Raw genomic sequence first — 14,455 nt, 5'->3', positions numbered from 1 at the left:
TATTTTACTTTGTGTGTAATTAGTCTGAGACTGGTTTTAGTTTTCATAAAGCAGCTGAAAAGTTGCATCTTTCAGATGGCATATTGACACCAGAAGAAAAGCCTGAGATTTTATAGTGCAAACGCTATAGTTTCATGCTTAGGAAGAGTTGTTAGAATGTTTATGTCCTCTTTCTTAAGCCAGGACAAGTTAAGCAACCACAGTTCCAAACATTCACACCATTCAGTTTAGTTCAAATAAGACTTTACTCTAGCATTATTGCTAAATAGTTTCATTGCAAAATGTGGACCCTGTTTGTTAACATTAAAACATATTTTAACATCAAAAATATCCACCAGGGTTAGGGAATCAGGTGAACTTCATTAGATCTGGCTCTGTTCTTGAATGTTACTTGAATTTAAGATAATAAACCCAGAACTTCTCCCACTACAGTACTGCTCATCCCAGAAGCATCAATGTCACACTGGTAAGATCATACAGACAATATTCGGCTTAGATTGGTCCTTGTATGGAGAGCCATGCAGCCTTGATATCTGCTTTCATTTCTAAGTCGCACAAGTGCATCTCAGGCTGCCTCCATCTAGGTTATAAACAACCAGCCCCACACTGAACTGAGCTTACTCTTGAGCAAGCCTCCTTTGTGTTAGGGCACTAACTCAACCTTGTAGATCAGTATGAAAAAGAAAATGTTTAGTTGGCTCATGTGAGAGGCTGAGACTTAGGAGGAGGTTAATGCAAGTAGCTGCTAGTCTACCTGCCACCTCATTCTAGGGCAGAGTGCCTGCTTTATTGAATCTACAAGTATGCAAAAATGGTAGGCACTTAAGAGAGATATTATGTAGAGTAAGCTTTCAGTATTAAAGTATAAAAATAGATAATAGGAAAGTGATTTATCAAATAGATCTGTAAACAGCCTAGCTCAAAATAGTGTTCCTGTTATCCCTCTCAGAAGTACAACAGAGCCTAAAAACTTCACACAGAAGCAAACACTTTAACTATCACTGGTAGCAATCAGTAAGTGACCATGTTGGGAAAGAATTTCAAAGATTGTCAGTTTACCACACCAGAAATCCAGACCAAGCTCTCCACATGCTATCTCTTAAGTACTCACATTGGATAGTTGAGAGTGTGTGGGCTATTATGTGCAACACCACTGCTACTTTAAAAAAAATACAGCTTATGCTTCTGATTCCTCCTGCCCATCTCCCTGTACTGTGTTGTCCTCTTCTGACTGCTCATTCAAGAGCACGAACTTCCCATCATTGGTTAGTGGCACAGATGACATTAACTGAGCTAGTGCTTCCGGATCCTATAATGAAAACACAACGAGAGTCAGTGGAATAGTTATCCAACGATCTGCAATTATCTGTCATCAGGGGGCCTCAATTGTTCTCAGCAACCTAATTCGTTGCCTGCTTTTAAAACAACACTAGATCACACTGCTTAAATGAATTCTAAGTCAAGATGATAAAAACAGTGAATTGACCAGACTAGATGAAAGCAAGCTTCATTCCACAACAAGGATCCTTGTGTGCTTTGGATTGGCTATATAGTATGCTGCAAAATTCTGTGGCAGCTGCACAGCACAGGTGCACATGACATGGCGATATCGTGCAGTTCTGGGCCCCTTCAATTGCAGGGGCAAGGTGACGTACCTGCCAACACCTATTTATAGCTAAAATGGTATTTGTAAACTCTTTACCCTGCTGGGTTGATATTGTGAGCTTTATGGGTACAACATGCTCTGCTAGTTAACGTGTACTTGAAAAATGCAGAGAAACTAATAGTTAAGTCCTTTGTCGTTCAATTTATGTTTAAATGCATTTTATTTAATGTTGGTGCAGAAACTTGCATTTCTCAATATGTACAGGAAGACCTGAAATTGATCCAAACAAGTAACAGGAGAAGAAAAACCCCAGACGGTTAAGGTTCCTGTTGGGGTGGCAGGTTAACACACAACTTGAGGCCCAGACTTAATTTACCTGCTTTGTCTCTGTCATGATATTTTCATCGTCCACAATCGCTTCCTGCATCTGTCGCATTCACTGTATTGTTCTGGGATGCCCATCATAGCACCACCTATGGGCCTCCTGCCCCTTACAATTTTTTACTTCCCCTCTTTCCTTTCTTTTTAAGCACAGGTGGGACTGAACTGGCTGGAAAGCAAAGTGCTGGCATGCAGGCACCCATCAGAGGCCAGAGCTTAGGCTTAAAAGCAAGATTCAGTGCTGTATAGATAAGAAGAGTGAAACATTACCTTGCGAGCTTCAATGATTTCTTTCCCGAGGTTTATTGCATAACAAATCTGCAGAAGAAGCAGAGATCAGACTTAGGAATTTTTTCTGTTATCCTAGGACCCAGGTTAGAGCACCAGAAAAGCAGGGGATTGGCTTTGTGGAACTTTAGCCAGTTGCTTTTCAAACATGTATGGCAAAGCACCAGGTAATAGCAAATAAACTAATGTTTCTCTTTCAGAATCTTATTTGTCTATAAATGTGGTCACAACAGGGTTAAGCAAGTGGGCAATGGATCAAGGGAATTGCTAAGGAATATTTGGGGTGTGTGTGTGTGCGTGTGTGCGTGTGCAAACTAAGCAAAGCAAATGGACTCAACACACTAAATGTCCACTTAAGACTTATTACGGATGACTACAATTAGAACAAAATGTATTCTAAAAACCATGCAACGAAACGCATCTCCAGACCTTTTCGCCTTCGGTGTTACTCTCAAATACGTAAGCGCTCATGGACTCTTCGCCTGGGGACTCGGAGATGGGAACCACAAACCCAATCAGTCTCTTGTTTTCTTGATGAGCAGCAAATTGTGTCACACTGGCAAGTTCAAACTGGAAAAACGGGTTTCACAATTTTAAAGACTTAAAGCAGGTAAACATTTAACAACTTCCCCAGCTGGCAATTTGGCATTTAAAGCCCTGACTGCCATTTCTGTACTGTGAGAAATGGAAGAATATACTTACACTTATCCTCGTAACTTGGGTTTGCGGATCTATTAATCTGTTGTTAGTATAAAGGGGAGGAAAAAAAGTAGATTAGGTCCCTTTCACAAGATTTAACAGCAGAGAAAGTACAGGAGCCCTAATCTGGCTCAAGAAAGTTGGGCCTAAAGCTGACACATCTTCACATGCTACTTGTGAGAAAGGAAAAATGAGTAAAGATTACTAGATGCCCTTAACCAGCCATGCCTCTTTCCAGACTACTCCATTCCCACAACTGGGAAGGGGTGGGTAGCAAGTGTTCCTCTTCCATTTTTCCTCTCCAACAAGCATTCATCATTTTGTGACTGCTAAACATTCTCGGTCTTCATTGATCTATTTAGTTTTTAAGGTTGCCCCCTTAAGGTCCCCCCTCCAATCCTTAATTATTGTAACCCTTCAGCAAGTTAATTTAGGCTGATGACAGCCATTGTCCTCTTCTCTGTATTTATTCCCACCCACTCCCTGGACTGTATATGCAAAACCACACACACGCCAGACCTTAAAAGTGCAATATGAAAAAGCAACGTGATGGTTTTCTATTATGCCATGTACTATTATGCCATGCCACTACGTCTCATCCTACAACAAAAAGCTTTCCTTCCATGTGATTCTTAGCCCTCCACATGTTGGATGGAAGGTCATTATTCCTGACCACAAGCCACAGCCGACAGCACTCCAAGAGCACTTGAAAGGTTACCAGTTCACTATCACTGTTGAGAGATTCTCTGACTGACCCTTCCATCCTAGATATGCTTCCTTGGAAGCAAGTATTTCAGAAACTATTTCAGAACACAGAAAGTATTTCAGTGTTATCGGTAACACTTGAAGCTGGATTCAATGAGAGTTACTTCCAAAAGAGGTAGGGATTAAAGGTGCTGTAGCCAGTGAGAACTAGGCGTTGAATCCTAATGAACAGAAGGTCCTTGGATCCAGCAAAGGTGCCTAATAACCAGGGAAGAGGAGCTACCCCCTCTCACATCAGACAGGGACACCTAGGCTTCTGGAGGGACACAGGAGAGCAGGACATCAGCAAAGGATATCTCTTCCTGCTGCCCTTAGCAAGTACCAAGAGTACCCTTTTCATGAGTTCCAGCCCGCTCACAGGATCAGCTCACAGACTCATCAGACCTCACATCAACAAAGATCATGCAGAAGAAGAAAGCAAGTGAGAAAGTTTTGCTTACTTCAGGACGTTGCTGGTGACCAAGAGGTGGGATTCCGTTGTACGGAAAATGTTGTGGATGGCCCGAGCTGCCAGCACCTGCCTCATTGCTTCGTAGATCACCTCAACTGTGTGGTCGGATTTGACGGCCATCGATCCTAGAAAGCGGACTACAAACATCTGCTGCAAGAGCGAATCTGGGGGAAAGGAAACAAAAAAAGGACAGAGCAACTTTCTCCATGTTTATCCTGCCTCTCGAGTTAATAGGACATCTGATCCCCTCCCCCCCTTTGTATGCTGATTTCTCTTCTACAACATGAATATTCTCATGGCAGGTTTATGGATGCTCACTTCTTGATTTCAAGCAGTGATGGGAAAGTGTGAATGGGTCGCAGATCTAATCTTGTAGGGCAGAGATGCAGAACTTCTGGCCTGTGTATTCTTGGACTCCAGCTCCCATCATCCCTAACTACTGGCCAAGCTAGAGGGCACAGATGGGAGTTGGAGTCCAACAACAACAAAGAGTGCTACAGGTTTCCATTATCACCTTGCCCCCTGCTTGTGAGCACTCAGAAGCATTTGGCCATCTGCGGGAATGTGGGATGGTGGGTGTTCTTCACAAGACAAACCAGGGATGGGGAAACCTGTGGCCTTCCAGATGTTGTTGCCCCAGCCAGCATAGTCAAGGATGGTGGAAGCTGTAGGCTATCAGTATCTGGCCACAGGGTCTCCCCTCTTTAACACAGACCATGGTCCGACCTAAAAAGTAGAGCTTGGGGCACCATTTGTGATTGAAGAGAGCTTACTCCATGGATCAAATTTACAATAGACCTTGTAGTTTTACACAGCTTTTGGGCTCAACAAGGCTGAAGTTTATGAACAGCAATCCCCAGTCAGTTCTCACCTGCCTCATCCTCTTTCTTGCCATCTTCTGACTCTCCAAATGGGTTTGTGCGCCTGTTAAAATACACACAGGGCAGGAGTTACATGGCCAACCTGAGAGAAGGAGTCAAATGCGAAAGGGAGCACTTCGTCAAACTCTCACTGGCTGTACCTGCCACCCCTGTTCTGATCCAGGAACTCCGTTGCGGGAAGCACAATGTCAAACTGAATGGGCGTTCCGGGTGCAATTAACTCAGTGGGTTCTGGAATGCTGGCCGGCTCGTTTGGGGCTGCCCAGTCATTCTGCATCTCCACATTCTTCACATCCTGGCTAAAGCAAAAGGAGAGAGACAGAGAAGAGGGCCCCATATGAGAAAGACAGCGCTGTGAGAGCTGGAAGGGAGGGAGGAAAGCCTGGGTGAGAATGGACGAGTGAGCACTCAGTCAGTGTCTGAGCTGACATTTAAACATCCTCACCAACAACATCCTATTTTGGATTGTTAAAATGTGTTTCAAACAAGGAACTAAGACATCATATCCAGGAACTAAATCATAATGCAAGGGTGGGAGGGTCAGCTTTTACAGGACAATCCACCTGTCAATCACATGACATCTCTTGATGCACAGGTGGGTTGTACTGCCCACCTGTCAAAATCCCTTGTGCAGGGTTCCCAAGCACTGAGAGCCACCTAGCCACCTACTGCATTTGTTGGCTACCACCATCTATCTCGATGCAATGCACAACAAAATAAACAACATCAATCTTATAATCACCATACAAGAAAGGAAAAGATGAGAATAACTCTGCCTGGGCTAAGATAAAATGAAGGAACACAACCCACTGAAATAAGGCACCGGCAATGCATCTTTAATAGGTGCTGGATGTTGTTACCGTCGGCACTCTAAGATCTGCAATAAGGATGTTTACCCAGAGTTGGGACTGCTTAAGATCCAATTTGCACATGAAACTGCATGATGCAGGTAGCAGTTATCTACCACGTGTAGATTAGAATGTAACAGCTGAGCTATCCATTCAGGAAACTTGTGGAACAGCCTTTCATGTAAGGGACCACTTCAGAAGGAACGTCCACTCCCTCTGTCAAAACCACGATGCTTGCAGAATGCCAACACGTCAAAAGTTAAGACTGGCCTTCTTCCTGAGGTGCTAATTTTCTTTGCGAAAGGAGCATCCAAACCTCTCCAGACTAAGATGGCTAAAATGTTACCTGGGGGATTGGTTTTCCTGCTTCTTCCCAAAGCTTGTGATTGGCGTCACGGCTTGCAGTGCTGTCTGATTCAGCCTGATGGCAACGGCCTGAAGCAAAGCAGAGGCACAGCCTTAAAAGAAGTTGTGAAATATTACCCAAGCAAACATTGAATCAGAGATCTTACTGTATTTGGGGTGAGGGGGCTTGTTTGAGTTATGAAAGCATTTCATTTCAAAACCTACTCACTTCGGGGTTGTCAGTAAGATAGATCTGCCGAGAGATGTTGTTGATTGCACATATCCACTGGAAGAGGAAAACAAGAAAGAGAAACGCCAGATATTTCAATTTTAATTTATTGAGTAGAAACAAAGTAGATATTTCAATTTTAATTTCTTGAGTAGAAACAAAGCAGATATTTCAATTTTAATTTCTTGAGTAGAAACAAAGTGAAATGTGTTTACCTCCTCATATTCTTTCTTGCTTTCTGCCTGAAGGGTTATCCCTCTGTAAAAGAAAACAAAAACCACCCCATCATTTTCTTTCCTTGCCCCATTAAAGGATCTGAAGCAGAGACTACATAGCCAACTAACAAGCCACCTACATTTCTATTCAGCTGCCTTGATGGAGCTAGCAGAAGGCAGTGTAAGGACTCCCAGAAACTCAGTGGAGCTTCCTCCACCCCCACAAAAAAAATTCTATAGGTGACTAGAGACCTCCCTAAAGGTGAGACTTATGCTCAAGGCAACTCAGTTAATGCAGCCAGACTGAAAGATGCAAGCCCTTGTTTTGGGTAGGGGAGTTGCTCCCCATCAGAAGACCCAAGCCTCTTACGGTTTTCCTGTAGGAGTGGTGATCTGAAAGCAGTAACGTCTGTCTTCGCAGTCGACTGCCATCACAGAGCAGTTGTCCAGATCCTGGATCAGTCCCCCGGCGACGGCTCCCCTGGGCTGGCACATCAGGTTTCCACCTTGAGTGAAGAAGTACAGCCTGTCCCAAGTTGTAGTCACCAAGCCAGTTTTGCTGTAGGAAAAGACCAGAGCTTTGACGTCACCTTCACACCAGCAGCAAAGCAGCAGGATTCACTCCCTCCTCACGGCCAAAAAACAATCCTTTCGGGAAAGGGAACTGAGGAGTGTGTGTTTTCTAAGGTCAAATCCCACCCATCCCCTTCACCGCACACATTTTAAGACTATCGCTATCTTTTTGTAATGTCAACAAGGCATCTTGTGGGACTTGAATTTTGTACTGTGGCAGAAGCACATGTAGGCACTTTTCATTATCCCACAGTACAAGGGACATCACGACAGCTACTAGTCGCTGCTTTTACTCTCTTTTAGCTCTTTGGTTTTCTGGCACTGCTGCATTGTACATTTTGTGGGGAGGGGACATGCGATTCGCATATGTGGAAGCCAGGTTCAATCCTTCAACATCTCCACGGTAACAGGAAAGATCTCAGGAGAGGGCTGGCGAGAAAGACATGGAGAGGGCTGGCGAGAGTTCTGAGGTCCAGAAAAGGAGGCGTGGAGGGCCACATAACCTCCCCCCCCCCAGAGCTGAGGTACTAGATGTAGCATTTTACTTTTAGGAACCTTAGGTCCCAATTTTGAAAACCCACCGAACTAGATAGAGTACTAGCCCATCTACCATGCTAAGACATGACTCCCTCTCAGGAATCTTCCTTACTTTCTAAGGTTAAGGTAGCCAGCCTTCTGAATCAGGTTTCTGTTGATTAGAGGCGATGCTGCGTCGAAGTCAGGCGTGTACACTGATTCGCCAACTGAAAGCAGATCTTGCTGAGATACCCGCATAGCTTCTGCCTCAGTGTCCAATTCTCCCTGTACACTACAGGAGAGAATAAACATCAAAGCACTTCATGGCCATAGCTTGCTCGCTTAGGCTCTCCGACGAATGCAGAGCATACATTTCCTTTCTCTTCTTTAGAATATTTGATTGGTTTTATAATAAAATGGCATGGATGAACTGCAACAAAACCTGCAGAGCATTACACGCACACATCAGTCATCTATAAGGAACTGAGCAGGAACACGGTCAAATAACGGGTTCATTGAATGAATCACCACCAAGGCTTCAACTATCTGTGACACATCTTCTCCATATGTAAGCATGAGTGGCGGGAGGCCTGACACAAACAACCCTTCTATTTACCTAGCTGATATATGGGAACCATACCTTGTCGAAATGTGTTTGGTTTCTCAACACCTCTTCTGCATTTCAATAGTTCAGAAAGAGTCAGATCCCAAGAATTCCCTCACCATCTCATCGGAGATGCACAATATATTAGTAATACTTCGTTAAAAAGTAGCAACAATTTATTAAAAAATTATTAAAATGTACATGCTTATTAAACAATGTAAACAAACAATTTATTAAAAATTTATTAAAATTTACATGTTTCTCCAGGCACTTAAAATGAGACAAGCGGAAATGTAAGAGTGCACTTTCATGTGTGTTTTTTTTAATCCTAGAAGCAGCAACATGGTTTTCTAGACACACTTGCATCCTCTGGCTCACAGGCTGGTGCCAGATGTGGAAGGGGGGGCTCCTTGGCATGGTGACAATGATAAGGCCCCCTACTCCCTAACCAGGACTGAGAGCAGCCCTGCCTAGGCCAGTCATGGGCACCACAGGCTCTCTCTGCCATTGCTCTGACAGTCACAGCACCACTCACTGTCCTCCACTGGGCGCCAGGCAACACTTCAGCCATGTATGGGTAGCAGTACTTTTGAACCGGAGCGAAGCTGGACTCCCATTCAAAAGCAGCCCTGCTGCCAAATTCACTGAGGCCTGTAGAGGGCGTCACATCTGAATCAGGCAGGTGAGGGGTCCTTCCAAGCCATGGGGGCCCCTGGCCAGTGCCCCACCTGGCTATGACTGCTGGTGTCAGACCTCATGGTTGCTGCCAGTCATAGCACACTCATTCTCAGAAAAGGAAAAAAGAACAAACAGGCAAAAGCAAGCTGGAACGATCCATTACCTTTCAACCATGCTTGAGACTGACGATAGAAAGCTGTCCATTTTTTTGGTGAACATCTCGGCTCCCTTCTTAAAAAACTTAATCTGAAGAATATAAAAAGAGGGAGAGTACACACGACTCCTGAATATTTTTGACGGCAAACTCCTTGCAGTAGCATGCAAACGGGGGAGGAGGGACACTGGGGTTTATATGATTCAACAAACTGGTCTTTCATACTGGGAGTCAAGGAGTTGCTGGCTAGGGAGCAGGGTATCTCAGGGGCAGGGAGAACTTTGGCCCTCCAGATGTTGCTGAACTCCCAACTCTCATCATCACAGGCAATTGGCTATATTTGCTGGGACTGGTGGGAGTTCAACAGCATTTGGAAGAGCAAAGGTTCCCCATTCTGGTCTACATCTTAGAAAGAGAACAAGACATGTGAACCTGCAACAAAATGTTGCTTAGTATGGGACACTCTGTCTAGGGTCCTTTCCAGTCAACCATGCCCTCTTCCATGATTATTATTGGCACCTGTCTGTCTTGGGAGACAATGGAGGAGTTCGCCTTCAGGAGTAAAGTCAAACCGTTGGAGAGTTACAGAGCCTGCTGTGGCTGTAGAGACCGACACGGGAGAGACATGTAATGTCACAACTGTGGGAGACGAAGGCGTCTGGTTTTGCTGCTACAGGTGCACCAGAGTGTTTCTTCTCTCTGCACTCCTCTCAGTGTTTTATTTCTCCTCTAGTCACTGCTGTGGACACACAACCTGACTTGTCTGTCTCCAGGCACTGCAAGGGATTCCCAGGCGGCACGGTTGAGGTGGCCAGCCTTCATGTCATGTATGCAGACAGCTTTGTGCCAGGGACTGGACTGAGGGGGACAAGACTGAGGAGGAATAGTAGAGACCGTCCCCCACTCTCCACCTGAACTTCCAAGAGAAGAGGAAGGCAGTATTGAATTACAGCAGTGGTTTGAGGAAGGTCACAGCTCAGAGACAGCTGAACAGAAGAGTTGGGAGAAGAGAAGGGGGAGACAGAGACAGAGCAGCCAGCTGACATGTTATCACTGGAGAGCATATCTGACATCCCTTCTCCCAGAACTCTGCATGCGCTGAAAGTTGAAGAGCGAAGGACTCAGAGACAAATAGCCCCTGGCAGCCACCATAAGGGGAAGTGCTGTTGCTAGGAAGGGAAGGGGAGCTCAGTTGCAGCAACACCATTTTGGGGAAGGCTGCATTCCCTCTTATTTTGGGCTGCCCCGTGGGAGGAAGCCGATTTTCCCTGAAGCCTGACACTTTGTGACACAGAACTGGTCTGCCAACAGGCCTGGTGCCTGAAGCCAGCTCCTCATAATAGCAAATCCTTGGGGATCCTGCCATGGTCCATTCTGTGGACATGGCATCAGAGTGCTTTAAATGTATGCTGTGGATGCAGCCTTGGTCTGTCAGGGAGTGCTGGGTTTGTCCTGCCAGCAGTTTTTAACTGAATCATACAATGCTCAGTGGTTTTCCAACAAGCTCAGCTGCAGCGAAGAAGGGTTTGCTGCCCAAGATGCTGCAGCTAGGATATGTACCTGGGAGCGCGTATATCCCAGCATGGGCTCCAGCATGGCAATTCTCTTGCGGTACTGTAAAGCATTAAGGGCACAGTAATACTGTAGCGACGAGAGATGCTGCTTCCTCCGGGCACTGGCTACCTCTTTGGCAACTTCCGCCTTTAGCTGAATGATAAAAGGTTAGCAAAGGAACAGCCAAGTGTCAGCAGATGAGCCATTGCAAGATGTGGTCAGCAGTGCATTGAGCAGGCAGTTAAATGACACCCAAGTGCCACTGAAATCACTGTGACTATACTACTACTACTACTACTAATTTATTATTTATACCCCTCCCATCTGGCTGGGTTTCCCCAGCCACTCTGGGCGGCTCCCAACAGAATATTAAAAACATGATAAAACATCAAACATTAAAAACTTCCCTAAACAGGGCTGCCTTCAGATGTTTTCTACAAGTCAGATAGTTGTTTATTTCCTTGACATCTGAAGGGAGGGCATTCCACAGGGCGGGCACCACCACCAAGAAGGCCCTCTGCCTGGTTCACAGAATTGTACCCTGTTGAGGACTTTTCATTACATAAAATTCTTATCAAATGTGCCAAGATGTTGGAATATCTTACCTTTTCATTCTCTCTCTTTTTGGGTAGCCTGCTGTACTTTGCCATGGAGACGTCGTGTTCTGCAAGGATCGAAGGCACAGTTTAGCATCATCACTCATGCACACCGCCAGCAAAATTTCAGTCAAATGAAAGACCAATGTGAAAACATACCATTGCTGGCAAGGCTGAAGAGATCCTTCAAAGTGCTTACTTCTAGGAAAAAGCAGAAGGCAACAACAAAGGGTTTGCGCATTAGTGCAAAGTTTCCATGAGATGACCAGAGATGTGCCAATTAAAACTTTGAACATTCGCAGTGACCTGCTTCTCAAATTCCACTGCAACTACTTGACTTCATTCAAAGAAATGTGCCATGTATTTATTTCTTTAGTCGGCCCAGAACTGCTTCAATCCCATGTTGAGATAATGCAGCAGAACAGTGGGAGAAATGTTGTTGTTTTTTTGGTAGACATTTAACTGGACTAGCAATCCTCCCTGAACAGTAGAAACACCACAATGAAGAGGGATGGAGAATGGTCCTCCAGCTGTGGTTGGACTACAACTCCCATCATCTCTGACCACCAGCTGTGCTGACTGGGGCTACTGGGGGCTGAAGCCCAACAACACTAGCAGGAAGGCCACCGGTTCCCCACTCCTGGGTCTAGAAGCTGTTGCCGTCGCTCAGGTTTTAGCCCTAAGAACAGGGCACCGTCCCATCTAGGTGAGCATCCTGTTCTCAAGGTGGACATTCAGATGCCTACAGGAAGCCCCGATGCAGGACCTGAGAACAGTAGTCCTTTGCAAGTTGCCATGTCTGCCAAGCTTACCCAAATAAACATGCATCTGCTAGCACTTGCAAGCCCCACTGTGTTCAGTGTGTGGGGTGCCTGTTTTTAAACTCCCACGGAAGTCTACATAGGGGCGCAACCTTAACTAATTTTCTTTAAGATACGAAAGTTGTCTGGAGTGCAAGAAGAAAAAGTGTCCCTCTCTTCCTTTGTTTCCTACTAAGAGCTCCCAGTCACACCTAGAAGATCTACCTGTAAGGTCTTTTTCACGGAACTGGATGATGGGGAGAACCATGGTGTCTGCGAGCTGCTTGGCCAGTTCGGTGTGTAGAATGTTAAGCTGAAAAACAGGAGGGCAGCCCATTTGTTCAGAAGGCAGCAATAACATCCCCGGTACCCTAAATCCACCGTCAGGTGCTTGAATGGAAAACCCAATGTGGCTCAGTAGGGTGGAAAGGAAAGTTCAAATTTGTGCTTGACTGTGGGAACTTTAACGCCAGAATGGGGAACTTGTTGCCCTCCAAATGTTGCTGGACTCCAATTCCCATTGTGCCTGACCACCATCCATGGTGTCTAAGAGCTGATGGGAGTTGGGGTCCAACAACAGCTGGAAGGCCAAAGGTTGCCCACCCCTACTCTGAAGTACGTTTTAGATGCTTGGATGTTACTCTCCGCTTCAGTTCCCCACATCTGTGTAGTCAGTAATCATTATAGCAAAGTGAGTTGCCCAAATAGCTTTCTCTGAAGTGAGGAGAATTACATTACTATATTACAACAGTAGGCCAAATCAATACCATCTGCTTATTAAGCTGGAGCCAATATATTTAACTATTTTTCTTTAAATCCACACACATTCATATATATTTAAACAGTGTTTTATTAAATTGTTTGAAGCCATTTGATTTCAAAACCAACCTTTTTTTGAGATTCTTCAGTGGGGTTTTCCATAATAAATAATCTCATGTCACTCTCAAAAAAACCAACTCAAATAAGAAGATATCAAAAACATTTTATGTCTATGAAACATTCTTACGGGGATCGGAAATATCCACCACTGAATGGCTTTACCAGATTACATGTTAAAAATCCAAAACAGTCCAGAAAAAATCAATAGGTGAAAACAAGTTTGTTTACACAGATATTGGTAATAATATTACTATCTGTCCATGCACCAGTGAGCTTTGAGTCTTGCTAAAATTAGTTATGGGCTGCCAAATACACACGGCTTCAGCTGAGATGAAATGTCTCCATTTCTCAAGATTATAGAGTTTACTTAAGGAGAGGCTTTGAAACAAGACTTTATATTTACTCTGCAGGCTTTTCCTGCAGACTGGACTGCTTCGCTTATGCCCTGGCAAAAGACAAGACTGAAACAAAACAGCTGTCATCACCGTTTTCAATTTTCACAGTGGAAGGTATTGATTTTTTATTTTTATATATTATTATTATTATTATTAATTAAGGGTACAGTATTGGCCTTCTTAACTGCGTGGATGGAAGTGCAAACAAACAAGGAGATCAAAAGGCAAGATTCCTAGAAAGTAGTCGCTTATGAAGATGAATCTCTAAATGGGAAGAGGGAGACTTGATCAGAAGACCTGAGGCATGTTAACAAATACCAGGCATGAAGAACCTTCTTCAGCCTGAGGGCCACAGTCCCTCTCAGTGGGCGGGTTAGCCACAATATAGCCACAAAGGAGCCAGAGGTTTCCACACCGTCTCCCCACCACACCTCTCTCCTTCCAGTCAAGCCAAAGGCATTCTAATCATCATTGTATAAGGGCACATTCCAGCCAGGCAAAGCCCTCAACGAAGGTGTGGGACAGGGCCAGGGAAGGGTGTCACCTGAGAAGGGCCCCAAGGGTCATTGAAGCTCTGGCCAATGTAATCAGAGAAGATGGAAATATAAAAGGAATAAGCAATAATAAAAAGAGAAAATAAGCTTATTTGCAGGTGACACCTTGCTAAAAATCGAAAATCCGTTAGAAAATATGCAAGCATCAGAGGCACATTTGGTAAAAAATTGGAGAAATAACAGGATTGCAAATTAATTGGTCTTGTTTCAACACTACAAGATGGTTCTATATTATTAAAAAAGCTAAGCATGTCAAAGGGCAAGTAGATAAATAGGTACCGCTCCGGCGGGAAGGTAAACGGCGTTTCCGTGCACTGCTCTTGTTCGCCAGAAGCGGCTTAGTCATGCTGGCCACATGACCCGGAAGCTGTACTCCGGCTCCCTTGGCCAATAAAGCGAGATGAGCGCCACAACCCCAGAGTTGGCTACGACTGGGCCTAATGC

At 44.7% G+C, this 14,455-nt stretch overlaps 1 protein-coding gene across 2 annotated transcripts in view; it reads right to left on the bottom strand.

The window, feature by feature from the left end:
• Positions 1-226: 226 nt before the first annotated feature.
• APPL2 (adaptor protein, phosphotyrosine interacting with PH domain and leucine zipper 2) overlaps positions 227-14,455 on the bottom strand; it is a 32,215-nt gene continuing 17,986 nt past the window's right edge. The window contains exons 5-21 of one of the 2 annotated variants that reach the window (XM_081928269.1): positions 12,409-12,496; positions 11,543-11,581; positions 11,393-11,451; positions 10,794-10,940; positions 9,243-9,325; positions 7,931-8,089; positions 7,079-7,267; positions 6,709-6,751; positions 6,494-6,550; positions 6,266-6,354; positions 5,212-5,370; positions 5,062-5,114; positions 4,180-4,354; positions 2,978-3,014; positions 2,705-2,845; positions 2,258-2,305; positions 227-1,309 (exon numbers count right to left, since the gene is read on the bottom strand). In XM_081928269.1, the coding sequence (XP_081784395.1) occupies positions 1,178-1,309; positions 2,258-2,305; positions 2,705-2,845; positions 2,978-3,014; positions 4,180-4,354; positions 5,062-5,114; positions 5,212-5,370; positions 6,266-6,354; positions 6,494-6,550; positions 6,709-6,751; positions 7,079-7,267; positions 7,931-8,089; positions 9,243-9,325; positions 10,794-10,940; positions 11,393-11,451; positions 11,543-11,581; positions 12,409-12,496 (1,698 nt within the window). In that variant the 3' untranslated portion in view covers positions 227-1,177. Of the gene's footprint in view, positions 1,310-2,257; positions 2,306-2,704; positions 2,846-2,977; positions 3,015-4,179; positions 4,355-5,061; positions 5,115-5,211; positions 5,371-6,265; positions 6,355-6,493; positions 6,551-6,708; positions 6,752-7,078; positions 7,268-7,930; positions 8,090-9,242; positions 9,326-10,793; positions 10,941-11,392; positions 11,452-11,542; positions 11,585-12,408; positions 12,497-14,455 lie in introns of both variants that reach the window. The other variant, XM_081928268.1, reaches the window with a different exon arrangement.

Source organism: Podarcis melisellensis, assembly GCF_964234715.1.
Source record: "Podarcis melisellensis genome assembly, chromosome: 10".
Lineage (NCBI taxonomy): Eukaryota > Metazoa > Chordata > Lepidosauria > Squamata > Lacertidae > Podarcis > Podarcis melisellensis.
Note: the sequence above shows the minus strand (reverse complement) of the source record. Positions and strands in the feature narration are given on the sequence as shown.